The sequence below is a fragment of the Rhinopithecus roxellana genome, chromosome 9, assembly GCF_007565055.1.
Source record: "Rhinopithecus roxellana isolate Shanxi Qingling chromosome 9, ASM756505v1, whole genome shotgun sequence".
NCBI classification, from domain to species: Eukaryota; Metazoa; Chordata; class Mammalia; order Primates; family Cercopithecidae; genus Rhinopithecus; species Rhinopithecus roxellana.
This window is the reverse complement of record NC_044557.1, coordinates 27,618,880-27,645,050: the sequence shown is the minus strand read 5'-3', so window position 1 is coordinate 27,645,050 and position 26,171 is coordinate 27,618,880. Positions and strand designations below refer to the sequence as shown.

Sequence of the window (26,171 nt, the reverse complement as noted above, 5' to 3'; positions counted from 1 at the left end):
TTCATCAGATGAAAACCTGTTGAATGCAGGAACTGTATCTAATTCATCTTTGCATCTTTACATATCCAGTCCTTAACATGGTTTTTCCTCCTACCAACTACCTCCACGTCTTTTGCTCTGTTAAATAAGCATTGATTGAAATAAGAGCAATAATTTTTTGTTTTTTGCTGTTTTGCGACAGCAACCTGCTCTGTCACCCAGGCTGGAGTACAGTGGTGTGATTACAGTTCATTGCAGCCTTGACCTCCTGGGCTCAAATGATCCTCCCGCCACAGCCTCCCAAGTAGCTGGGACCACAGGCACGTGCCACTAATGCCCAGCTAATTTTTTTATTCTTAGTAGGGACGAGGTCTCACTATGTTGCCCAGGCTGGTCTCAAACTCCTGAGCTCAAGTGATCCTCCCACCTCAGCTTCCTAAAGTGCTGGGCTTACAGGCATGAGCCACTATGCCTAGCTAATAACAACTATTTTTATTATGGGCAATTTCAGAGTTACACTAAAGAAGCGATATTAACATAGAGGACATCTGTGATCCATCACCCAGCTTCTACAATTGTCAAGATGTTGATAATCTTTTTCATCTAGCTTTTGACCACTCCTTCACCACCATCCCCTGTCATGGAGAATTTTATTTTTCAAGTTTTTAAACTTTTTATTTGCCTATTTTGAAAACGGAGCCAGGCGTGGTGGCTCACGCCTATAATCCCAGCACCTTGAGAGGCCCAGGCAGGAGGATCACCTGAGGTCAGGGGTTCAAGACTAGCCTGGCCAACATGGTGAAACCCCATCTCTACAAAAAAATACAAAAAAAATTAGCTAGGCATGGTGGCAGGCGCCTGTAATCCCAGCTACTCAGGAGGCCGAGGCAGGAGAATCGCTTGAACCTGGGAGGTGGGGTTGCAGTGAGCTGAGATCGCACCATTGCACTCCAGCCTGGGCAACAAGAGCGAAATTCCATCTCAAAACAAACAAACAAACAAAACGCATTCCCATAATTAAAATTATTTGAATAACCAAAAAAAAAAAAAAAAAAAAAAAGCACTCTGATTAAACTGCATTTTACAACCTGCAGGACGCCTTGGGCCAGCTTGGTTTTATTCTAGATTTCACTGTCATCCTACCACACTTCTTCCTTCACCAACATGCAAGTTCTTTTCTTTCCCGCCAGCTAGACAGGCAGGTAAGAGAGGCAGGCACAGCCATCAGCAGCAGCAGTTATTTGATGTGAAAGGGGCAGCACAATCATTTAAACTTGATTTAACCTCTTTGCATCCTTCAAAGTTAAACAGCTAAAAGAAGCAAAATAGAAAGCAATGTTTTGTGGAATGAACAGTGCATATGGGTGCTGCATGCCTCATTATGAAGCCTGCTTACTTCTCGTGTTCGATCCGTTCCTTGGAAGGCAGTGGATTTTTCTCTTGCATTTCTGTCTTCTTCAGTTTCGGCTTATTTAATTTCTCGATCTCATCCATATTGGACTTGCCAGATATGGTCACAGAGGAAGCTGAGCCATGCCCACGAGCGACTGGAATCTGGTCTGCTCAGTGTCTACTGCCCAGTGTTGGGAATTTTAAAGCAAATCCCAGACATTGCATCATTTCAACAATTAATACTTGTGTGTGTTTCTAATAATACTTCACAAAGTGTGGCCTGGATTCCTGGGACTTACCAAGACCCTGTCAGGCAGCCTGCTAGGTCAAAACTATTTTTATAACAATATTAATATATTGCTTATCTTTTTGTTCTCATTATCTCATGTACAGTAGAATTTTCCAACATAGATTGAATGTAGCCACAAATCTGAAAATCCAGCTGTCTCCTATTAAACCAGATATGAAAGAGTTGCAAATTTTTACAAATCTGTTGACAAAAGTGTAAAACAATGTCACTTGTCATGATGCTGTTTAAAAAAATATATTTTCATAAAAGTAAGTCCTTAACATGTAATATCTTTATTATTACTATGTTTTTTAAATTTATTTATTTTTTTTCTTGAGGTGGAATCTCGCTGTGTCGCCCAGGCTAGAGTGCAATAGCACAATCTCGGCTCACTGCAACCTTTGCATCCTAGGTTCAAGCAACTCTTTTGTCTCAGCCTCCCAAGTAGCTGGGACTACAGGTGCTTGCCACCACACCCAGCTAATTTTTAGTAGAGATGAGGTTTCGCTATGTTGGCCACGCTGGTCTTAAACTCCTGACCCCAGGTGATCCACCCGCCTCGGCCTCTCCAAGTGCTGGGATTACAGGCGTGAGCCAACGCACCCGGGCCGTTTTTAAAAATCAAATGAGTATTTAAAAAATTTTTCAGTTTTAATTTCTAGGGTAGAAAATAATCCATTTATCTGAATATTTATCCATCACACATAAAGAAAAGCTCTTTGGGGTCCTTAATACTTCTAAAATATTTTTGAGATATAATTCATAAAGCACTAGATTCATAATTTTATTTATTTTTAATTATTTTAGAGTTGGGGTCTCACTTTGTCTCCCAGGCTGGAGTGCAATGGTGCAATCGTGGCTCACCGCAGCCTCAAACTTCTGGGTTCAAGCAATCCTCCTGCCTCAGCCTCCTGAGTTGCTGGGATTATAGGTACGTACTACCATGACCAGCAACTTTACTATTTTAAAATGTATACCTCAGGAACAAAAAACAAGAAAAATAAAATAAATAAATAAAATGTACATCTCATGGTCAGGCACGCTGGCTCACACCTATAATCCCAGCACTTTGGGAGGCCAAGGTGGGCAGATCACTTGAGGCCATGAGTTTGAAACCAGCCTGGCCAATATGGCAAAACCTTGTCTCTACTAAAAAATACAAAAATTAGCCGGGTATGGTGGCACATGCCTTTAATCCCAGCTGCTCTGGAGGCTGAAGTAGGAGAACTGCTTGAACTGGGGAGGCAGAGGTTGCAGTGAGCCAAGATCGCACCACTGCACTCCAGCCTGGGTGACAGAGTGAGACTGTCTCTAAAAAACAAAAAAATAAAGTGTCTCTAAAAAACAAAAAAAACACTTCAATAGGTTTTGGTATATTTGCAAGGTTGGGCAGCCACTGCCACTAGCTAATTCCAAAACCTTTTTATCACCCCAAAAGAAAACCCTATACCCATTTTAGTCACTTTTTTTTTTTAGACACAGTCTCGCTCTGTCGCCCAGGCTGGAATGCTGTGGCATTATCTTGGCTCACTGCAACCTCTGCCTCCCGGGTTCAAGTGATTCTCCTGCCTCAGCCTCCCGAGTAGGTGGGACTACAGGCGCCCACCACCATGCCCAGCTAATTTTTGTATTTTTAGTAGAGACGGGGTTTTACCATATTGGCCAGTCTGGTCTCAAACTCCTGAACTTGTGATCTGCCCACCTCGGCCGCCCAAAGTGCTGGGATTACAGGCATGAGCCACCATGCCGGGCCTATTAGTCACTTCTAAATGTCCCCTCCCATTATCTCCTGGCAACCACTAATGTACTTTCTGACTCTACAGATTTGCCTATTCTGGGCATTTCAGATAAATGGAATCATACAATATGTAGCCTTTTGTTTCTGGCTTCTTTCACTTAGCATAATGTCTTTAAGGTTCATCCATGTTGTAATATGTATCAGAACTTCATTCCTTTTTATAGCTAAATAATATTCCATTGTATGTATATACCACATTTTGTTTACCCAGTCATCAGTTGACTTTTGGGTTGTTTCCACTGGATATTACAAATAATGCAGCTATGAACATTTGTAGCCCAGTTTTTGTATGAATACATGCTTTTAGTTCTCTTGGCAATATATCTAGGAATAGAATTGCTGGGTCCTATGGCTAACTCTATGTTTAACTTTCTAAGAAACTGTCATACTGTTTTCCATAGCAGCTGCACCATTTTACATTTTAATCAGCAATGTATGAGCATTCCAATTTCTCTTCCAATTTCTCTACATCCTTGCCAACATTTATTTTCAGTGTTTTTCATTCTAGCCATCCTAATGAGTATGACTCAATAATTTTTAAGAGTGTAAAGGATCCTGAGACTAAAAGCTTTCAGAACTGCTTTTCTGACTAATAGCTTTCACAAAAACATAAATGTGCTAACATTATCAATCTAAAATACTCCACAAAATTGTGTAATACCAGGATAATCATGTTTGCCTGGGACAAATCCAGTTTACACCTTTGTACCAGCAGAACTGTTAATAGCGCCTTCTTGAACTCTCAACATATTCTGCTTAGATGACAAATTATATGAATACCGTAATAACTAATCTATATTCACGTTTCTCTGATTGTCTTAAATATGTCTTTTTACAATTTGGGTGGGTTTATTTTTTATTTCTTTGTGGAGACAGGGTCTTACTTGTTGCCCAGGCTGGTTTAGAACTCCTGGGCTCAAGCATGAGACACTGCACCCGGCCTACAATTTATTTATTGAAAATAAGATCTGGGCCGGATGTGGTGGCTCGCTCCTATAATCCTAGCACTTTGGAAGGCTGAGGCGTGTGGATCACCTGAGGTCAGGAGTTCGAGACCAGCCTGGCCAACATGGCAAAAACCCATCTCTACTAAAACTACAAAAATTAGCCAGGCACAGTGGCACACACCTGTAATCCCAGCTACTTGGGAGGCTGAGGCAGGAGAACTGCTTGAACCCAGGAGGTGGAGGTTGCAGTGAGCTGAGATCATGCCACTGCATTCCAGCCTGGGCAACAGAGCAAGACTCCGTTTCCAAAAAAAAAAAAGAAAGAGGCCAGGCACGGTGGCTCACACCCTCACACCTGTAATCCCAGCACTTTGGGAGGCCAAGGTGGGCAGATCACCTGAGGTCAGGATTTGGAGACCAGCCTGACCAACATGGAAAAACTACATATCTACTAAAAACGCAAAATTAGCCAGGTGTGGTGGCGCATGCCTGTAATCCCAGCTACTTGGGAGGCTGAGGCAAGAGAATTGCTTGAACCCAGGAGGTGGAGGTTGCAGTGAGCTGAGATCACGCCGTTGCACTCCAGCCTGGGTAACAAGAACGAAAGTCTATTTCAAAAAAAAAAAAAAAGAAAGAGAATAAGATCTGGTGGGGCACAGTGGCTCACGCCTGTAATCTCAGCATTGTGGAAGGTCCAGCTGGCAAGAAAGCTAGCCCTTGCCTCTAAAAAAAAAAAAACAAGAGAAGAGGAAGAGAAAAGGAAGAGAAGAGGAAGGGAAGGGCAGGGAAGGGGAGAGAGAGGAAGGAAGGAAGGAAGGAAGGAAGGAAGGAAGGAAGGAAGGAAGGAAGGAAGGAAGGAAGGAAGGAAGGAAGGAAGGAAAAATATGCAACATTGTTGGTTGAGAATATCTTAAAACTTTCAATCTATATCAGTTCTCATCCTTGGCTTGACTGATTATATTATCTTGGTGTCTTAAAAAAAATTATTTATTTATTTATCTTTCCTTGAATAAATCAATTAAATTTCTTGGTGTCTTTTGCTTCTTTACCCTCCGTGTTTCTTGTCATTTGGTAGTAGACCTAAAAATTTGATTAGATTTAGGGTCCATTTTTAGGCAAGAATATTTCGTAGGTGGTGTGTACTTCCTACCTTATTGCATTAAGAGGTGCCTGGTATCTGGCTGCCTTGCTTTTAGTGATGTTCAATAAATCAGTAGTTCAGTCATAAAGTTCCCCATCAACCTTCACCTCGTAATTGTAATCACACTGGATGACAGTTGCCTTGACTCAGTGTTTCATTAGGAGGTGTGAATAGTGACTTTATAATTCTACCATTTTGTTGCATGTATTATCCTTACAAATGATTTGGGCACCCTGAAACAGAAGAATAAATGCTTGATTTTTTTCCTCTTATATAATAATTTTCAAAATAAACATTTGTTTTCTTAAGTGATCCAAAGGTGAATGATTAGTGATTTCTTTTAGTATCATTATGAACTCATGGATTTGTATATATTTGTTTTAATTCATTACAGTCATGACTCCTTTACAAGACCAGTGCTATAATCCCTGAGCTATAGGGCCTTGGGTGTGTTGTTTTTTTTTCACATCACCTCAGCAGCAATTTTTTTTTTTTGAGATGGAGTCTCGCTCTTGCCCAGGCTGGAGTGCAGTGGTGCAATCTCGGCTCACTGCAAGCACCGCTTCCCAGGTTCATGCCATTCTCCTGCCTCAGCCTCCCAAGTAGCTGGGACTACAGGCACCCGCCACCACGCCCAGCTAATTTTTTGTATTTTTCAGTAGAGACGGGGTTTCACCATGTTAGCCAGGATGGTCTTGATCTCCTGACCTCGTGATCTGCCCGCCTCGACCTTCCAAAGTGCTGGGATTACAGGCGTGAGCCACCGTGCCCGGCCACCTCAGCAGCATTTGATAGCTACCTTGCTTTCAGGCATAACAAAACGCCACAGGCCCACCTTGTGCAATTCCTGCCCTAGTTCTGAAATCAAAATCAATCATTTCCTAAAGCCTTACTGGTTCCTTTCAGTGGGAAATGGCATTTAAACTCTGAATTTGGACATTCAGGGTGCTCACAGCCATTAGACTGTCATTCTCGGCCTTTCAGTGAACACAACCAGGAGATACACACACACACACACACACACACACGTGTACATATGTATATATGTATATATTTTGTAGAATGAGGAAAATTACTTATAAATTCATACCAACACTGCCAATTCTAATTTCAGATTACAGATTTTTTTACTCAAATATGTCACTCAATCGGATTACAGAATTTATAAGCTAACTTCATTGATTTGATACTAGTATCTCTTTTATCTTTAAATGAAAATCTGGGTTTTTAACAATATTGAGTTACTTGTGATTTTATACACATATACAAGTTATACAAAATACATGTAATAACACCTAAACAGGCCAGGCATGGTGGGTCATGCCTGTAATCCCAGCACTTTGAGAGGCCAAGGCCGGTGGATCGCTTGAGGTCAGGAGTTCGAGACTAGCCTGGTTAACATGGTGAAACCTCATCTCTACTAAAAAATACAAAATTAGCCGGGCATGGTGGCACACACCTGTAATCCCAGCTACTTGGGAGGCTGAGGCAGGAGAATCGCTTGAGCCCAGGAGGCGGAGGTTGCAGTGAGCTGAGATCATGCCACTGCACTCCAGCTTGGGCAAAAGAGGGAGACTCCGTCTCAAAAAACAAACCAAAAGAAACACACCTAAACAATAATATTAGTATTATTACAATACCATTATTAAATGCAGTTAATTTTTTTCTGTTTTTAGGCTTTGTCACACTAAGGATATAGAGTCAAATTAACAAGTTTTACAGTCTGTAAATTCTATGTGGTTATGCCAGTGACTCCATGTACACTTTGTTTCTTTTCTTTTAGGAAATGCTTTGTTATTTTTTTTTTTTTTTTTTTTTTTTTTTTTGAGACGGAGTCTCGCTCTGTCACCCAAGCTGGAGTGCTGTGGCCGGATCTCAGCTCACTGCAAGCTCCACCTCCCGGGTTTACGTCAACACCTGCCTCAGCCTCCCGAGTAGCTGGGACTACAGGTGCCACCACCTCGCCCGGCTAGTTTTTTGTAGTTTTTAGTAGAGACGGGGTTTCACCGTGTTAGCCAGGATGGTCTCGATCTCCTGACCTCGTGATCCGCCCGCCTCGGCCTCCCAAAGTGCTGGGATTACAGGCTTGAGCCACCGCGCCCGGCCTGTTATTTTCTTTTAAAACATAGTTATGTAGGCTCTTGAGCCGCTTACTTTGGCCCACTCCTGCCCTGTGGAGTGTACTTTCATTTTCAATAAATCTCTGCTTTTGTTGCTTCAAAAAAAAAAAAAAAATGTGGCTGGGCACGATGGCTCAACACCTGTAATTCCAGCACTCTGGGAGGCCGAGGTGGGCAGATCACGTGAGGTCATGAATTGCAGATCAGCCTGGCCAACATGGTAAAACCCCATCTCTGCTAAAAATACAAAAATTAGCTGGGTGTGGTGGTGGGCGCCTGTAATCCCAGCTACTTGGGAGGCTGAGGCATGAGAATCACTTGAAACCCCGGGTGGTAGAGGCTGCAGTGAGCTGCGATCGCACCACTGCACTCCAGCCTAGGCGACAGAGTGAGGTTCTCTCTCAAAAAAAAAAAAAAAGTAAAACATTTACATGAATCCAAAGTTGAAAAGTTGAAGCTATTAAACACAGTGTATAGAGAGAAATCTAGCTTGCATTCCTATTTCCTTCACCCTGTTCTTTTCTTACATGTAACCATTTTTCTTAGTTTATAATTTACACTTTATTGCTTCTTTAACATGTAAGCAAATGCACACATCATTATTTCTATTTCCCCATCTTTCTTACAAAAAAGGCAACATTTCAACACGTGTGAAAAGGGGGAAAAATAAAAATAAAGGCAACATATACCTGGCCTCTGTCCTGCTTTTTTCACTTAACAATACATCCTAGATTTCCAAAGCAGTCCACAGAGATGGTTCTCTTTCCTCTGTACAGCGTCATAAAACTGCATTGTATAGATATACGTAGCTTATTCAGCCAGCTCTCTGTGGATGGACATGTGAGTTCAACATTTATTCCATGACCAAATTGTGCCAGGCACTGGGAATAAAGACGTGGTCTCTGGCTTCAGGAAACTCGGACGTGCAGATGGGGAGATCTCCACAATACAAGTGCTTTCTTTATAAGAAGTAATAGCTTGGGTCCACTTAGCACAAGTGGCACATGGATCAGGGAAGAGACGCTTGCACACAGGAGGCTATTGATTGGCATCTTGCTTCCACTTGGGCCTACAAACAGGAGAGTCCCCTCGGGAGGAAATGGTTACCAGTGGTTGAAATTGCTTAGAAAATCATGAGTGCCACCAATTGGTCAGAGAAGGGAAAGCTGAATGAAAGAGGCCAAGGGAGAGTCCTAACCACAAAATTACCCTGGAAAGAGGAAATGTAACAACACAGGAGCTGTGGTTTAACATGAGCCAACACCTGTGTAGAACTTTCTGCTGACCAGATATTGTTCTAAGCAGTTTACATATAACTCCTTTCTTACAACACTCCTAAGTGGTACGAATTATTACTACCTGCATTTTTCCGATAAAGAAATTAAGGTGGCTGGGCGAGGTGGCTCATGCCTGTAATTGCAGCACTTTGGGAAGCTAACGCAGGTGGCTAACTTGAGGTCAGGGGTTCGAGACCAGCCTGGCCAACATGGTGAAACTCCGTGTCTAGTAAAAATACAAAATTAGCTGGGCGTGGTGGTGGGTGCCTGTAATCCCAGTTACTCGCAAGGCTTAGGCATGAGAATCGCTTGAACCTGGGAGGCTATAAGCCAAGATGGCAGTACTGCACTCCAGCCTGGGGGACCAAGAGAGACTTCCTCTGGAAGAGAGAGAGAGAGAGACAGAGCCAGAGAGAGAGAGAGAGAAAATAAAAGAAAAAGAAAAAAGTTAAGGCACCAGTGAGATGGGTGGCTCACATCTGTAATCTCAGCGCTTTAGGAGGCCAGGGAGGGATTGCCTGAGGCCGGGAGCTCGAGATCAGCCTGGGTAATACAGTGAGATCCCATTTTTACAAAAAAAAAAAAAAAAAAAAAAAAAAAAAAAAAAAAAAACAAACAGAAAATATTGGCAGGGCGTGGTGGGACGCGCCTGTGGTCCCAGTTACTGGGAGGCTGAGGCGGGAGGATCGCTTGAACCCAGGAGTTTGAGGCTGCAGTGAAATATTATGACGCCACTGCACTCCTGCCTGGGCGACAGAGCAAGATCCTGTCTCTAAAAAATTTTTTTTTAATTAAATAAAAAATAAAAAGAAATTAAGGCACAGAGAGTTTACCAAACTTTTGCCCTAGGCCACACAGCAAAATGGAAAAAAGGGCAGGCGAGCAGACAGCAAGACACCGCAGATGGGACAATTGCAAGTAGTGCACCAAGAAGCTGGTGCCCTCCTCAAGGTGGGAGGAAAGTACTGTATGTCCCTCTGCCCCATGACCACCTCCTGGCGAGAACAAAGGACACCCGACACATCACCCCTCCCACGCCCCTGCGCACGCACACACGCCCCTCAGCCTACCCCAGGTCAGAAGACCCCGAAAGGCTTTCTCTGGACTCCTGGGCCCCTGGATGCGCGGCTGACGCCTTAAAGGAGTCCCTCTCCGAGCAGGGGCCGACACATCTCTCTCGCGCCACCCCTCCCACGGGCCGAAGCTCCCACCTGTGCAGTGCCACAAATGAAGTTTGCCTCCTCCAGCTCCTGCGAAACCGTGGAAGCTATGAGAGTCACAAATTCCTAAATGTGACCAGCCCCTCGGGAACTGAAGGCCAATCGGGCGCAATTCCACCCTCCAGAAAGGTGCAGGAAGAGGGAACAAGATATGCCGACGCAGCGTGGGGGACTTAACACAGGGCGGTCGCACAGGCGCGACCCTTCTCGCGCCTTCTCAAAACCCAACCAAACACGGCTGGTTCCTACACCCGCCGGGGCCAGAGCCCGCAGCCTCCGGCTCCCCTGGCCAGTTCCGGGCGCCGCCTGCGGCGCATGTCCAGGACTGCACTCTGCTGTCCCTGCGCACCCGGCGCCGACATCGGCGGGGCGGGCCCAAGCCGGATTCTCCAACCCGACGACCCGCCTCCCTCGGGGCTGCCCCAAATGCCAGCTGGGGCCTTCTACCTTGACGCTAGAATTTGAATTTTCAAACGCTTGTGCATATAGGCTTTAGAAGGCTAGCTCCAGAAACCAGCTAAAGTATTGCATTGAACAGAAAACCAAATACCGCATGTTCTCACTCCTAAAGTGGGAGCTAAACATTGGGAACACGTGGACATAAAAGTGGCAACAACACTGAGGTCTACTAGAGGGGGCATTGAAAACGGGCCAAGCTGCACTCCAAATCCCAGCATCACACAATATATCCAGGTAACAAGCCTGCGCAGGTATCCCCCAAACCTAAAAAATTGTAAGCCATTAAAACACACTGCACAGGCCAGGCGCGGTGGCTCACACCTGTAATCCCAGCACTTTGGGAGGCCAAGGCGGGCGGATCACGGGTCGAGAGATCGAGACCATCCTGGCCAAAATGGGGGAAACCCCCGTCTCTACTAAAAATACAAAAATTAGCTGGGCATGGTGGCGCGCGCCTATAGTCCCAGTTAGTCGGGAGGCTGAGGTAGGAGAATCTCTTGAACCCGGGAGGCAAAACTTCCAGTGAGCCAAGCTCGCGCCACTGCACTCCAGCCTGGCGACAGAGCAAAATTTCGACTTACAATGAAACAAATACACATCTCACAGTTGGACAACGAAAGAACACCCCTGCAGGTATCTTATAGTCACAGAATGACAGTACCCAGCAGCATTAACTATAAGACCATTAAATCTAAACCATCTATTATTACAACTAACAAAAACGAAAACAATAGCATCAAGTTGATCCTTAGAGTTCAGGTCAGACGGGAAATGTGCCAATGTCGTAACAAGGAGTCAATAAGGTGGCACATCTCACACAAACGTGTGAACACCCAATCATCATACGTCATGAACTACAAAAGGATCATCTACTACAGCGGCCATTAAGGAGCTCCAAGTATGTGCCACTAATTTTTGAGATAGGGTGACTACCGTAATGCCACATATCCAGTCTTCATGTATAAAATCCTGGATGTTTTCAAAGCCACACGGAGATTCTGTGATTATTCTTTTGTTTCTACCTAGCAAAGGAAAGCAGAAACACAATTAGCCAGCGGATTATTATATATGCAAATTTATTCTCCATCGTTCCACCGCTCGGTCTTGTTCTCGCGCATGGATCTTTATTGCTTTACGACCATACGTCGTGAAATAAGGTGTTGCGGCAGTACTGCAGTACTGGCGGAAGCTAGCCTTGTGCTTTGCGGCAGCAATATGAGCTAGGTCCGGATCCTGCTATACACCGACGGGCGCGAGCGGTTGCAAGTACCTGGCGTTGGTTGCGTTGGTGATATGGGTCAGAAGTTTACTTCTTTAAACTTTTAAGGTTTTTTTTTTTTTTTAGTCTTCCGAAAGCAACGGTAGTTTTTTTGACGTCACCGTTACAAGTATAAGACTGTTTTACTCCCCGAGAGTCCCCTTTCCTTTCTTGTGTCTCTTCCTTACTCGTTATTCTTATTCCGGTCAGACTCGCCCCCTCCTCTAAGTCATCTCTCCGTTTTATTTTATTTGACTTTAGTTCTCGTTGAGTGATCGCTCCTTCCCTCTTCAGCGGATCCCTCCCCGCCTCCATCCTCGTCCTGTGGGAGAGACCAGGCTTCTGGTGTTGCAGTCAGGAATGGAGCTTGACAGCGTCCTGGAAGCCCCGTCGCGGGAAGAGTCTTCTTTGTCCGGGGAGTTGGTTCCCTCCGCCCTTGGACAGGCCTTCTCCAAGATTTTACACTGTCTTACCCTCCCGGAGGCACGACGAGGCAACGTAAAAGATGTAGCTCTTAAAGACCTCGGTGATCTAATAGAAGCCACCGAATGTGATAGGTTATTTGAGGGGAGTGGTGCACGGCTCCGCGGAATGCCGGAAACACTGGGGCAGGTGGCAAAAGCCCTGGAGAGGTATGCAGCCCCCCGCAAAGAGGAGGAAGGTGGAGGTGATGGGCACTCTGAAGTGGCCGAGAAAGCAGCCAAAGTTGGGTTACTGTTTCTTAAGCTGTTGGGGAAAGTTGAGACTGCTAAGAATTCCGCGGTCGGCCCTGCATGGCAGACGGGCTTGCATCACTTGACAGGACCGGTTTATATTTTTGCCATCACACACAGCTTGGAGCAACCATGGAACACTCCGAGATCTCGGGAAGTTGCTAGGGAGGTGCTCACCTTACTGCTTCAAGCTACTGAATGCAGTTCTGTGGCAGGATTCTTACGTGGAGAAAATGAAGATGAGAAAGGGAGTCTTTCGGTGATATTAGGGCTTCTCAAACCCGACTTGAATAAGTGAGTACTCCTGCCCTTTGCCACCGACTTGAGCCTCACAGTTTTTTTATTTTTATTTTTTATTTATTTATTTTTGAGACAGAGTTTCACTCTTGTTGCCCAGGGTGGAGTGCAATGTTGCGATCTCGGCTCACTGCAACCTCCGCCTCCTGGGTTCAAGCGATTCTTGTATCTCAGCCTCCGGAGTAGCTGGGATTACAGGTGCCCGCCACCACGCCCGGCTAATTTTTTGTATTTTTAGTAGAGACGGGGTTTCACCATGTTGGGCGGGCTGGTCTCGAACTCTTGACCTCAAGTGATCCACGTGCCTCGGGCTCCCAAAATGCTGGGATTACAGGTGTGAGCCACTGCACCTGCCCTACCTAATTTTTTTAGAGTGTTAGACCTCAAAGGAAGCTCAGTTTCTTCATCAGTAAAATAAGGGTGCTGTAACCACAGATCTCTTAAGGCCCAGAAACGTGATTTGATATAAATGACATAACCGGATAGTGGCAAATTGGAGGTCATTACTGAGGTGTTCAGGCTCAGTTGTCCAGTGCTCTTTCCAGCCCTTAGGACGACTGCCTAGGAAAATTGGAAGTTCTGTGCCACTTACTTGGAGTTAATAATTACAAAATGTGGCCGGACAAGGTGGCTCACTCCTGTAATCCCAGCACTTTGGAGAGCTGAGGCGGGTGGATCACTTCAGGTCAGGAGTTCGAGACCAGCCTGGCCAACATGGTGAAACCCCATCTCTACTAAAAATACAAAAATCAGCTGGGCATGGTGGTGGACGCCTGTAATCCAAACTACTCGGGAGGCTGAGGCAGGAGAATCGTTTGAACCCGGGAGGCAGAGATTGCAGTGAGCTGAGATCGGGCCACTGCCCTCCAATCTGGGCAACAGAGCAAGACTACGTCTCAAAAAAAAAAAAAAAAAAAAAATATTGCAAATTACTGGAATTTGGTTGGGGGATTTGGAGAGGATTTAAACTTACGGTTTGAATTTAGACTTGGGGATCTTGAATGTCATTACCAGTTGTTAGATAAGGATGACTGTCAGCTAAGGAAGCCATGTTTAGGATAAAGAGTGAAAAGCGGCCGGGTGCGGTGGCTCATGCCTGTAATCCCAGCACTTTGGGAGGCCGAGGCGGGTGGATCGCGAGGTCAGGAGATCGAGACTATCCTGGCTAACACGGTGAAACCCCGTTTCTACTAAAAAAATACAAAAAATTAGCCGGGCGTGGTGGCGGGCGCCTGTAATCGCGGCTACTCGGGAGGCTGAGGCAGGACAATGGCGTGATCCCGGGAGGCGGAGCTTGCAGTGAGCTGAGATCGCGCTACTGCACTCCAGCCTGGGCAGCAGAGTCAAAAAAAAAAAAAAAAGTGAAGAGCACCTTTAGATTGCTATTAGCTAAAGTTCTTTCAATGAGTTTCCACTTGCTACTTTGTTAGCACTGGAGTGGTGAGAGAAAAAGTATCTGTAACTGTCATTTTACCAGGAACATTGACTTAAAAGGCTTGATTTTGAGTTTTGTGCTTCTATTTGTTGCTCTGAGTAGGACCAGATTAGACAGTTTTCTGAATCCATTTGTTTCTAATATAAAGATAATATACTTGGCCGGGTGTGGTGGCTGACACCTGTAATCCCAATACTTTGGGAGGCCAAGGCTGGCAGATCACTTGAGACCAGAAATTTGGGACCAGGCTGGGCAACATGGGGAAACCCCATCTCTACTACAAATATAAAAGTTATCCGGGTATAATGGTGCAAGTGTGTAATCCCACCTACTCGGGAGGCTGAGGCAGGAGAATCACTTGAGGCTGGGAGGTGGAGGTTGCAGTGAACCTAGATGGTGCCACTGCACTCCAGTGTGGGCAATAGAACGAGACTCTATTTCAGAATAAATAAATATAATATACCTATTACACTGTAATTATTTTGAGGATTAGTTAAGTCGTGTGTACACTCACTTTATTAGCTATTAACAGGTGTTCAAGTATTGATTCATTTGTTTCCTTAGTGTAATAATACTAATATATTTCCTTTACTCCTCCCTCCCTTCTCAACATACCTTCACCATTCATCACCATAAATCCTTTATGTAGCTCTGGTTATAATTGGCTCCTTCTCATTGGATAGGTTTTAGACCCAAAAACCTGGGTGATTAAGTATTTGGTGTAAGTTGTGGAAGTTATTTTAATCCAAATCTTAAAATGTATGATGTAGAATCGAGTTATCTGATGTGCGATGTATTTTTTTTTTTTTTGCAAAGACATGAAAATACTCTGTTTAGCTTGAAGTAGTTTTTTTTTTGCTACTTGTCACCGTATGACTTAATGTAATTTTATGTATCCATTTAGAGAATCCTGGAAGAATAACCCTGCCATCAAACATGTTTTCTCATGGACTCTGCAACAGGTCACTCGGCCCTGGCTGAGCCAGCATCTGGAAAGGGTACTTCCTGCATCACTGCTCATTTCAGATGATTATCAGACTGAGAACAAAATCCTGGGTGTACACTGTCTCCATCACATTGTGCTTAATGTGGTAAGCAACCTCTACCTTGTCATCCATGTTGATGGGACAGACTGAGTCATTCCTGGCTGTTCTTCATTTCTAGTAATGCTAAGTCATTCAGCTTTACCTATTTGTATTTTTTCCTTATATTTTTCCTCTATCAACCTGGTAGAAGTTGTGTCCTATAGGTAATGTAATAACTAAAATGATAATTATAGAAGAAACAGGAAGGCATGGGTCATCATCAGACCGAATAACCAGATCTTGAGAACTGGTGAACAGATGACTTTTTTTTTTTTTTTTTTTTGAGACGGAATCTCACTCTATCACCCAGGCTTGAGTGCAGTGGTGCGATCTCGGCTCACTGCAACCTCCATCTTTTAGGTTTAAGCAATTCTCCGCCTCAGCCTCCTGAGTAACTGGGATTACAGGCGCGTGCCACCATGCCCAACTAATTTTTGTATTTTTAGTGGAGACAGGGTTTCACCATCTTGGCCAGGCTGGTCTTCAACTCTTGACCTCGTGATCCACCCGCCTCAGCCTCCCAAAGTGCTGGATTACAGGCGTGAGCCACTGCACTGGCCTACTTCCTCCCTTTCCTTTTTTTTTGAGACATTATCGCTCTGTCACCTAGGCTGCAGTGCGATCTTGGCTCATCCGCCTCCCGGGTTCAAGTGATTCTCTTGCCTCAGCCTCCCTAGTAGCTGGGACTCCTCCCTAGTAGTTGGGGTTCCCTAGTAGTGACCACCAAACCCAGCTAATTTTTGTATTTTTAGTGGAGACAGGGTTTCACCATATTTGCCAGGTGGGTCCCGAACTCCTGACCTCAGGTGATCTGCCTGTCTTGGCCTCCCAAAGTGCTGGGATTATAGAGATGAGCCATCACGCCCAGCCTACAGTTGACTTTCAAGTAGGAAAACAAAACAAAATCAGAATCTGAAAGGGACTATACCCAAATGTGGAAGCTATTACTCAAGGAAAAATTTTTTTTAAAAAACTTTGTAGTATGGAGCTTTTAAAATATACATGGAAGTGGAGAGAGTGGTGTAATTAATCTCCATGTACCTGTAGGAGAGAGCCAGAGATCACCTCCAACTCTGCCCCCCTGCTTTTTTTTTTTAAGTTTGAGGCAGAGTCTTGCTCTGTTGCCCAGGCTGGAGTGCAGTGGTGTGATCTCAGCTCACTACAACCTCCGCCTCCCGGGTTCAAACAATTCTTGCACGTCAGCCTCTGGAGTAGCTGGGATTATAGGCACACGCCACCATGCCCAGCTAAAATTTTTTTTTTTTTTTTTTGTAGAGGTAGGGTCTCGCCATGTTGGCCAGGCTGGTCTTGAACTCCTGGCCTCAAGCGGTCCACCAACCTCAGCCTCCTAAAGTGCTGGGATTGATTACAGGTGTGAGCCACCATGCCCAGCCTCAGCCCCCTTTTAATCTCTTAGTGGGCTCTTTTCCTGGATCGAAAACCGAATTTGACAACAGGCAGATTAACAAGAGGAAACCATACACATTTTATTAGTTTCCGTGTACATGGGGATCTTCACAAGAGAGAGGAGTCTGAAGAAGTGGCCAAAGCAATATGCTTTTATACTTTTTAGACAAAGAATGATAAACTTTTCATCTTTTTTTTAAAACTACCCCTAGCCAGATTGTCTTTGTCCTGTCAGAAAAATATGACAGGACAAAGAAAATCTGGCTAGGAGCAGTAAATTTTCCTTTCTTTCTTTCTTCCTTCCTTCCTTCCTTCCTTCCTTTCCTTCCTTTCCTTCCTTTCCTTCCTTTCCTTCCTTTCCTTCCTTTCCTTCCTTTCCTTCCTTTCCTCCTTTTCCTTCCTTTCCTTCCTTTCCTTTCTTTCCTTTCTTTTCTTAGACAGAGTCTTGCTGTTACCTAGGCTACAGTGCAGTGGCACAATCATGGCTCATTGCAGCCTCAACCCCCTGGACTCAAGCAGTCCTCCCACCTCAGCCTCTCAAGTAGCTGGGACTATAGGCATGCACCACCAGGCCAACTAATTTTTAAATTTTTTTTTGGTAGATACAGAGTCTTGCTCCGTTGCCCAGGCTGGTCTCAAACTTGGCCTTAAGTGAGCCTCTCACCTTGGCCTTCCAAAGTGCTGGGATTACAGGTGTGAGTCACCTTGCTTGGCTCTAGGGTAGTCACTAGGAGATACATGGTTGGGGGTGGTGGGGGGATGGATAGGTGGAAGATAAAGGTTACTTTGTTCAGTTTATGTAGGTCCATTGCAGTCTTCAATTCCAAGTCTCTGTAAGGGCTATTTTCTTACCCTGGTATGGAAAGCATACCCCACCCAGAGGAATCCTTTATCAGTTGCGACTTGCAGAAAGAGACAAGTCAGCTCACGCTTTCTGAATCTACAGTTTCTCCAATATTTTCAACTCAAAACCATCATGATACCAATGTAGCATATTTTGGGATGGCATGTTCTTCATGCTTCATACCCATAATCCAATTTCGAAGATGGTCAACATTTGCCAATCTTGGGAAACTATTCTTTTAATTTGATAATTTGTCTGGTTTCAGCCAGCTGCTGATTTACTCCAGTATAACAGAGCCCAGGTCCTGTACCATGCCGTTTTCAACCACCTGTACACGCCAGAGTACCACCTCATTCAGGTAATAGTATGATTTCTTCATAACTGTGTCTGGATTCTCTGAATTTGAGTAGAAGGTTGCATTGTGTGAGTAGTAATAATTGAGAGACATTTTCCTGCCTTGGAAAGTGAGGATGATAACTAAAAGCTGTTACCAAGTTAAAAATATCTCAGCACCAAGCAGGCCTCCACATTCCTGAGTCTCCACAGATAAGCCAGTGGTTTTTCTTCATCTGAGTCAATTGTATATTAGTTTGGGCCGGGGGTGGTGGCTTATGCCTGTAATCCCAGCGCTTTGGGAGACTGAGGGAGGCAGATCACCTGAGGTCAGGAGTTCAAGACCAGCCTGGCCAACATGCCAAAATCCCGTCTCTACTAAAAATACAAAAAAATCACTTGGGCATGATGTCGTGCACTTGTAGTCCCTACTAGTTGGGAGGCTGAGGCACAAGAATTGTTTGAACCCGGGTGGCAGAGGTTGCAGTGAGCTGAGGTCACGTCACTGCACTCCAGCCTGGGTGACGGAGCGAGATTCCATCTCAAATAAAAAAAAAAAAAAAAAGCCTGGCATGGTGGCTCACGCCTGTAATCCCAGCACTTTGGGAGGCTGAGGCGGGCGGATCACGAGGTCAGGAGATCAAGACCATGCTGGCTAATACGGTGAAACCTTGCCTCTACTAAAAATACAAAAAATTAGCTGGGCGTGGTGGCACGTGCCTGTAGCCCAGCTACTCGGGAGGCTGAGGCAGGAGAATCACTTGAGCCCAGGAGGCGGAGGTTGCAGTGAGCCAAGACCATGCCATTGCACTCCAGCCCGGGTAACAAGAGCAAAACTACATCTCAAAAATAAAAAAAGGTGCAGTGGGTATCAAGCAATAGGTAACTAACCAGGTTTGGGGTGACTTTAGGAGGCTTTGGGAAGGAGGTGATATTTACCTTTATGAAGGATGAATAAGTAAGTTTCTTAGGAGGGAGAAAGAAACTCCAAAGACAGAAGAAACAAGTTATACAAAATTAGAGGTGGAAGCAACCTTGTTTCTTTGTTATGCCTTACTTCCCTCTTTGCCGCCTCCCCACCCTGCTGCCTTTATTTTTATTTTATTTTATTTATTTTTTTTGAGGTGGAGTCTCACTGTGTCACCCAGGCCAGAGTGCAGTGGCGCGATCTTGGTGCATTGCAACCTCTGCCTCCCAGGTTCAAGTGATCCTTTTGCCTCAGCCTCCCTAGCAGCTGGGATTACAGGCACGTGCCACCATCCAGCTAATTTTTGTATTACCTGAGACGGGGTTTCTCCATGTTGCCCAGGCTAGTCTCAAACCTCCTGACCTCAAGTGATCCACCCACCTTGGCCTCCCAAGATGCTAGGATTACAGGCATGGGCCACTGCGCCCAGCCTCTTTTGATTTTTAAACAGTATTTTAAATACTGGGTATTGAGAATCCAGATTGTTAACAGCCAGAACTGCTGGGGTTCTTAAGGTGGTAGAGAAAAGAAATTTTAAAAAACCAAAATACCAAGAGAAAAACCAAAGGTCCCAGGAAAGTTAAAAGGAAGTATCTAAACCAAGCTTGTCCAACCCATGGCCTGCATGCGTCACAAGATGGCCTTGCATGCAGCCCAACACAAATTTGTAAACTTTCTTAAAATGTTGTAAGTTTTTATTGCATTTTTTTTTAAAGCTCATCAGCTATCATTAGTGTTAGTGTATTTTATGTGTGGCCTAAGACAATTCTTCTTCCAGTGTGGCCCGGGGAAGCCAAAAGACTGGATACCCCTGGCCTAGGCACTGCAACTTCAGCAGGTAGGGTGGTCAAATTTGACCCAAATTTGGAACATCTTAGATTCTGCTTAAGAGCAGTTTTATTAAAAGTATGTGTAAATACTGGACGAGTGCAATGGCTCTCACCTGTAATCCAAGCACTTTCGGAGACCAAGGCAGGTGGATCACTTGAGGCCAGGAGTTTGAGACTGGCCTGGACAACATGGCGAACCCCTGTCTCTACTAAAAAATAGAAAAGTTAGCCAGGCGTGGTGGTGCACACCTGTAGTCCCAACTAGTTAGGTGGCTGAGGCACAAAAATCGCTTGAGCCTGAGAAGCAGAGGTTGCAGTGAGCTGAGATTGCACCACTGTCCTCCAGCCTGGGTGACAGAGTGAGACTCTGTCTCACAAAAAAAAAAAAAAAAAAAAAGTGTAAATATCATGTATCACTAAGTCACTTAGACTTAGTGACATAGTAACAATAGACTTAGATTCCTAAAATCTGGGTTAAAGTCCCAGCTCTGCCATTTTTCCCATTTTATAAGTTATAAATTTTATAAATTTATGAAAAGAATGGTCCTGAGGAGAATGTATTGATTTGAGACTGTCAGATGGAGATTAAGAATGGAAAAAAGTTTGAAAATGTAAAGTAATATGCACTTCATATATGATTACTAGTATCTTAGAATTCTCTGGTATGGACCCTAAGGACGGTAGATTAATGGAGTTCTAGAGAGGTCCATGAGTATTATAAATGCAAATGGATGAACTATGCAGCATCCTTCCATTCCTTCCTCCTAGCCTGTGCTCCTGTGTCTGTTGGATTTATTCCCCATCCTGGAGAAAACCCTGCACTGGAAAGGAGATGGAGCTCGACCTACCACCCATTGCGATGAGGTCCTGCAGCTGATCCTGACCCACATGGAGCCAGAGCACCGCCTTCTCTTACGCAGGACCTATGCAAGAAACCTGCCGGCTTTTGTGAAGAGGTGAGTCCTTGGGTTTTTATTTATTATTATTTTATAGAGACAGGATCTTGTTATGTTGCTTGAGCTGGTCTCGAGCTCCTGGCCTCAAGCAGTCCTCCCACCTCAGTCTCCCAAAGTGCTGGGATTACAGGCATGAGCCACTGCACTGGTGTCATATTTTCTCTTTCATCTTTAGGTTGGGGATCCTAACTGTTCGGCACTTCAAGCGGCTGGAGAGAGTCATCATTGGTTATCTGGAGGTTTATGATGGACCTGAGGAGGAAGCTAGATTGAAGATATTGGAAACCCTAAAACTTCTCATGCAACATACTTGGCCCAGGTAATAGCAGCCTTAAGGTGCAAAACTCAGCTGCTTTTCTCTTGAGAACTTGCTTGGATGTATTTAATACATTCAGTACCAAGTATTAAATGTATACTATGTATTTGAATACCTCCCATTTTCACACACCTATAGGATTTTAAACTGAGAAAATGGCATTGGAAAGATAAAATATACTATAGTTACTTGAGGTGCTCATATTTGACTCTTTTACCAGGTATCAGTTCCAGATTCTGACACTATTAAATCATTTCTCTTTAAAACTCTAGTATATCTTTTTTTTTTTTTTTTTTTTTTTGAGACAGCAATGTTGCCCAGGTTGGAGTCCAGTGGCTCGATCTCCATGCACTGCAACCTCTGCCTCCCGGGTTCAAGCGATTCTTCTGCCTCAGCCTCCCGAGTGGCTGAGACTACAGGCACCCACCGCCAGGCCCGGCTAATTTTTTGTGTTTTTAGTAGAGATGGGGTATCACTACGTTGGCCAGGCTGGTCTTGAACTCCTGACCTCGTAATCCACCCACCTTGGCCTCCCAAAGTGCTAGGATTACATGAGTGAGCCACCGTGCCCAGCCTTTTTTTTTTTTTGAGGTGGAGTCTCGCTTTGTCACCCAGGCTGGAGTGCAGTGGCGCAATCTCAGCTCACTGCAACCTCTGCCTCCTGGATTCAAGTGATTCTCCTGCCTCAGCCTCCCGAGTAGCTGGGATTACAGGTGCCCGTCACCATGCCTGGCTAATTTTTTTTGTATTTTTAGTAGAGATGATGTTTCACCATGTTGGCCAGGCTGGTCTTGAACTCCTGACTTTGTGATCCACCCACCTCGGCCTCCTAAAAGTGCTGGGATTACAGGTGTGGGCCACTGTGCCCGGCTATATATCTTAAGAATGGTTTAGATTGGTGTTTTGCAGAATCCCCATCTAGGTACTCTTTGATGCCCCACAGGAAAAAAAAAAAATTCTGTGGTCAAATAGATTGGAAAACTATAGAGGGTGCACATCTCTCTAGATTTAAAAGGCATATTAGAAGATTAAAGGTCATTTAGAAGTGTTGCAATAAAGACATTTGCTTAACTTTTTTAATCCTAATGTTCTTTAAATCTAATTGAGAGCAGAGTACTTCATAGCACATCATTTAACATCTGCAGAGCAGTGATCAGAATACCAATCTAGAGGCCGGGTGTGGTGGCTAACACCTGTAATCCCAGTACTTTGGGAGGGCAAGGCTGGTGGATCACCTGAGGTCAGCAGTTCAAGACCAGCCTGGCCAACATGGTGAAATGCCTTCTCTACTAAAAATACAAAAATTAGCCGGGCATGGTGGCACGCAACTGTAGTCCCAGCTACTCAGGAGGCTGAAGCAGTAGAATCACTTGGACCCAGGAGGTGGAGGTTGCAGTGAGCTGCGATGGAGCCACTGCGCTCCAGACTGGGTGACGGAGCGATGCTCTGTCTCAAAAAAAAATTATATATATATATATATATAAAATAGTGAAAGAATACTAATGTAGGATATACTTGCTTGGAAATCATTCCAACTCTGGCTTGAGGTAGGTGTCAAGAACTGGAACCCAAACTGTTGAGTTAGCAGAAGCATCTCTTGAATAGCTGAAAGTTGAATTGAGCCAGAGAATCCAGTGGCCCAACATATAGTATCTATTCTGGACCATATTCTCTCACTTCCTTATAAATGTGCAAGGAATCCAGAGTAACATTCCCCCATGACAACCTTTCCTTTAGTCATATTGGTAACTAGGTTGCACTTGTTTACTATCTTTGTCCCTACTGAATGATAAACTCCAGGATAACGGACAACCACATCTATTATATTCTCTCAAAGTATGCTCAGTACCTGGTATTAGGTATACAAATATTTGAAGAATTAATGAACTGGAAGATAATGAATCAATGGATGAATAAAGTTGAATCAGATTGTCAGGTCTTTAAAGAGCAGAGACTAAGATTCCAAGAAGGGAGAGTGAATTAAATGTAGGGAGGTAGAAAAGGAATATGGGTATGAGGGGGTAGAGCATGGGAAATGGAAAATAGAGCCGATTATAAGTTGAATAACAGATGGAGGGCTGAGAGGCAACCAAACTGTAGGAAAATGAGGAGTATCTAGATAAAGAGATGAACACTTTTTTCTCCCAGTCATGCATCTGTCCATAAATATGATTTATTGTACATTTCACATTCTGTTTTCACATTGTAAGTTAAATTATTTTCCACCTTTCATTAAGGTTTTTTTTTTATTGTAGTAAAAATACATACACATTTTACATTTTAAAGTGTACAGTTCAGTGGCATTAAGTACAGTCACAATATTGTGCAGTCACTAGCATCGTCCATTTCCAGAACTTTACCAAGGCGATAGTAGAAAGGTTTATAGTTTAGAAAGGTTAATAGTTACAAGTAGGCTAGATTTCACTGATGAGCTAGGATCTGAAATTAAATGACAGAAAATTCAACTTGACACCAAGTCCCAGAAGCCAAGCTCATTTCCCCTACTCTGTCTTCAACTTGCAGGCCTAAGATGGCATTAAAGTTAAAGGATTGAGAGCTCTCTCCAAGCATAGTTCAGTTAATAGAGTTGAAAAATAAAAGTATAGGCCCTTGGTTAGGGGAGATCCTGGTTTCCCCTTCTCAGCCCATGAAGGAGCTGTTGCTTACAGTAGAACCAAGCTTCTGGAAGGGAGAGAGCAGTATGGCAGAGAGGGTGTGTGTGTGTGTGCAGTGTGCTAACAGGAGACTTGAGGGTAAGAAATCTAGAGGCCGTCTTTGGTTCTGTTTTTAGGTTTTTTTTCATTTAACTTTGACCCAAGTTCCTTAATTTATGAAATGAGGGCTTTCCACTTGACAGTCTTTGAAGTCTCTTCCAATTTTAATATCCAGATTTACAGTAAGAACATAGCTTTTCTTTTTGATTCCAGAGTTTCCTGCAGACTTGTGGTCTTACTGAAGGCTCTCTTGAAACTGATTTGTGATGTAGCAAGGGATCCAAACCTTACACCTGAGTCTGTTAAGAGTGCCCTGCTACAGGAGGCCACAGACTGCCTGATTCTCCTGGACCGCTGCTCTCAAGGACGGGTAAAGGTAAGGCAGACTGAAACTTGGTTTCAGTTGGGCCTCATTATCTTTATGTAATTCCTATGACTGAGTATAATTTACTATGTGTGTGCCTGACCAAGTCTGGAAATGAAGGGTTTTAGGTATCCATATGAGCCCTCTAGCCTCAAAAGAGCTTGATCTTTTTTCTTATTCATCTTTTAAAGCTATTCAGAACCATTTAGAACTAAAGGCAGGAGGATCAGCACATATCACCAGGGCTAAGGACAAGACAGAATGGGCAAAAGCATTGTGATCAAAAGTTTGTAAAATTTAACTTCTGTTCTAGTCTTCTGAATTAAAAAAAAAAAAAAAAAAAAAAGTCAAAATAATGGGCTATAAGCTCCCAGGAATAATATCATAAATAGAGCATTTCAGATGTTTCCAGTTTTTTAAGGACAACCATCTTTTAGGTAGATGTTTTTCCCTTTTTTTTTTTTTTTTTTTTGAGACGGAGTCTTGCTCTGTCCCCCAGGCTGGAGTGCGGTGGCGCGATCTCGGCTCACTGCAAGCTCCGCCTCCCAGGTTCACATCATTCTCCTGCCTCAGCCTCCTGAGTAGCTGGGACTACAGGCACCCACCACCGCACCCGGCTAATTTTTTGTATTTTTAGTAGAGACGGGGTTTCACCGTGGTCTCCATCTCCTGTCCTTGCGATCCGCCCGCCTCGGCCTCCCAAAGTGCTGGGATTACAGGCGTAAGCCACCGCGCCCAGCCCCTAATCTTAATTTATCTACATGGAAATTCTTCCTTTGGTTTCATGTTCCACAAAAGTTAACTTCTCAAAGCCACAGCATATAATAGCTATGTACTTCTATGTATCTAATAAACTATTGCCTCATTTCTTACCCCTTTTAGAAATCTTTAGTTAAAAGACTGAAGGTAGCATGAAAAGAAATTCATGCCATAACTCACTGGACAATCTACCCAGCAGGAAAAAAAAAAAGAAATTCATATCCTAAAAATATGTAGAGATGGTATGAATTGTTATTTTACCAGTTTATTCAAACTATTTCATCTTCGCTCTTTAATCTTGGGTGTTTTCAAGCCCTAGATCCAAATTAATTTGCCTTGGCTGGAATTCTGCTGTTTCATGAGCCAGCAGGAGATTTCCAAACACATTAATACAGTTTTTAAAGTAAAACTTTCAATACATAAAAGCTACATAAATTTAAAAATAATAATAAAAAACCAACTAATACAGGGTCAGGCGCGGTGGCTCAAGCCTGTAATCCCAGCACTTTGGGAGGCCGAGACGGGCGGATCACGAGGACAGGAGATCGAGACCATCCTGGCTAATATGGTGAAACCCCGTCTCTACTAAAAAATACAAAAAAAAAAAAAAAAAAAAACTAGCCGGGCGAGGTGGCGGGCGCCTGTAGTCCCAGCTACTCGGGAGGCTGAGGCAGGAGAATGGCGTAAACCCGGGAGGCGGAGCTTGCAGTGAGCTGAGATCCGGCCACTGCACTCCAGCCTGGGCGACAGAGCAAGACTCCGTCTCAAAAAAAAAAAAAAAAAAAAAAAAACCAACTAATACGTATGCCGTTTAGTGACCTGTCCCCAAGTGTCATCCATTCTTTCCTCCTTTGAATATGATACCAAGGAAGAAGAATCAAGCAAAAGGGGAAAAAAGTGATTTGAAAAAAAAAATCAAACCCTGTTTGGTTTCATGTTTCAGGGTCTCCTGGCCAAAATTCCCCAAAGCTGTGAAGATAGAAAGGTGGTGAACTGTATCAGAAAAGTGCAGCAGGTTTCTGAAGGCGCTCCCTACGATGGAACTTAAGACTTGCATTACTTTCCCAAGAGGAAAGGATTTTCTTCCCATCCCAATTTGTATGAATGGAGTTATTTAAGAAAAAAAGATACTTTTACACGAAACTTTGGAAGTGAGAGCTGCTTTTTCCTTCTTTCTTTCCTTTTACCTCCATAGGAGTAGGGAAAGTAGAATAAGAAAAAATTGAACTCCTTCCATTTCTAAATAAAGTTTGGGAGAAAAAAGGACACCA

At 44.0% G+C, this 26,171-nt stretch overlaps 1 protein-coding gene and 1 non-coding gene across 2 annotated transcripts; one reads left to right on the top strand and one right to left on the bottom strand.

The window, feature by feature from the left end:
• Positions 1 to 11,380: 11,380 nt before the first annotated feature.
• Positions 11,381 to 11,488, bottom strand: LOC115899824. Its single transcript, XR_004059426.1, has one exon. It is a non-coding gene; the product is annotated as a small nucleolar RNA U13 (small nucleolar RNA).
• A 468-nt stretch (positions 11,489 to 11,956) lies between these two features.
• TTI2 (TELO2 interacting protein 2) lies at positions 11,957 to 26,166 on the top strand. The gene is made up of 7 exons (XM_010372190.2): positions 11,957 to 12,887; positions 15,230 to 15,416; positions 17,927 to 18,019; positions 20,560 to 20,747; positions 20,923 to 21,066; positions 23,991 to 24,153; positions 25,844 to 26,166. The coding sequence occupies exons 1-7, from the start codon at positions 12,241 to 12,243 to the stop codon at positions 25,946 to 25,948; spliced, it is 1,527 nt and encodes a 508-aa protein (XP_010370492.2). The 5' UTR covers positions 11,957 to 12,240; the 3' UTR covers positions 25,949 to 26,166.
• Positions 26,167 to 26,171: the final 5 nt, after the last annotated feature.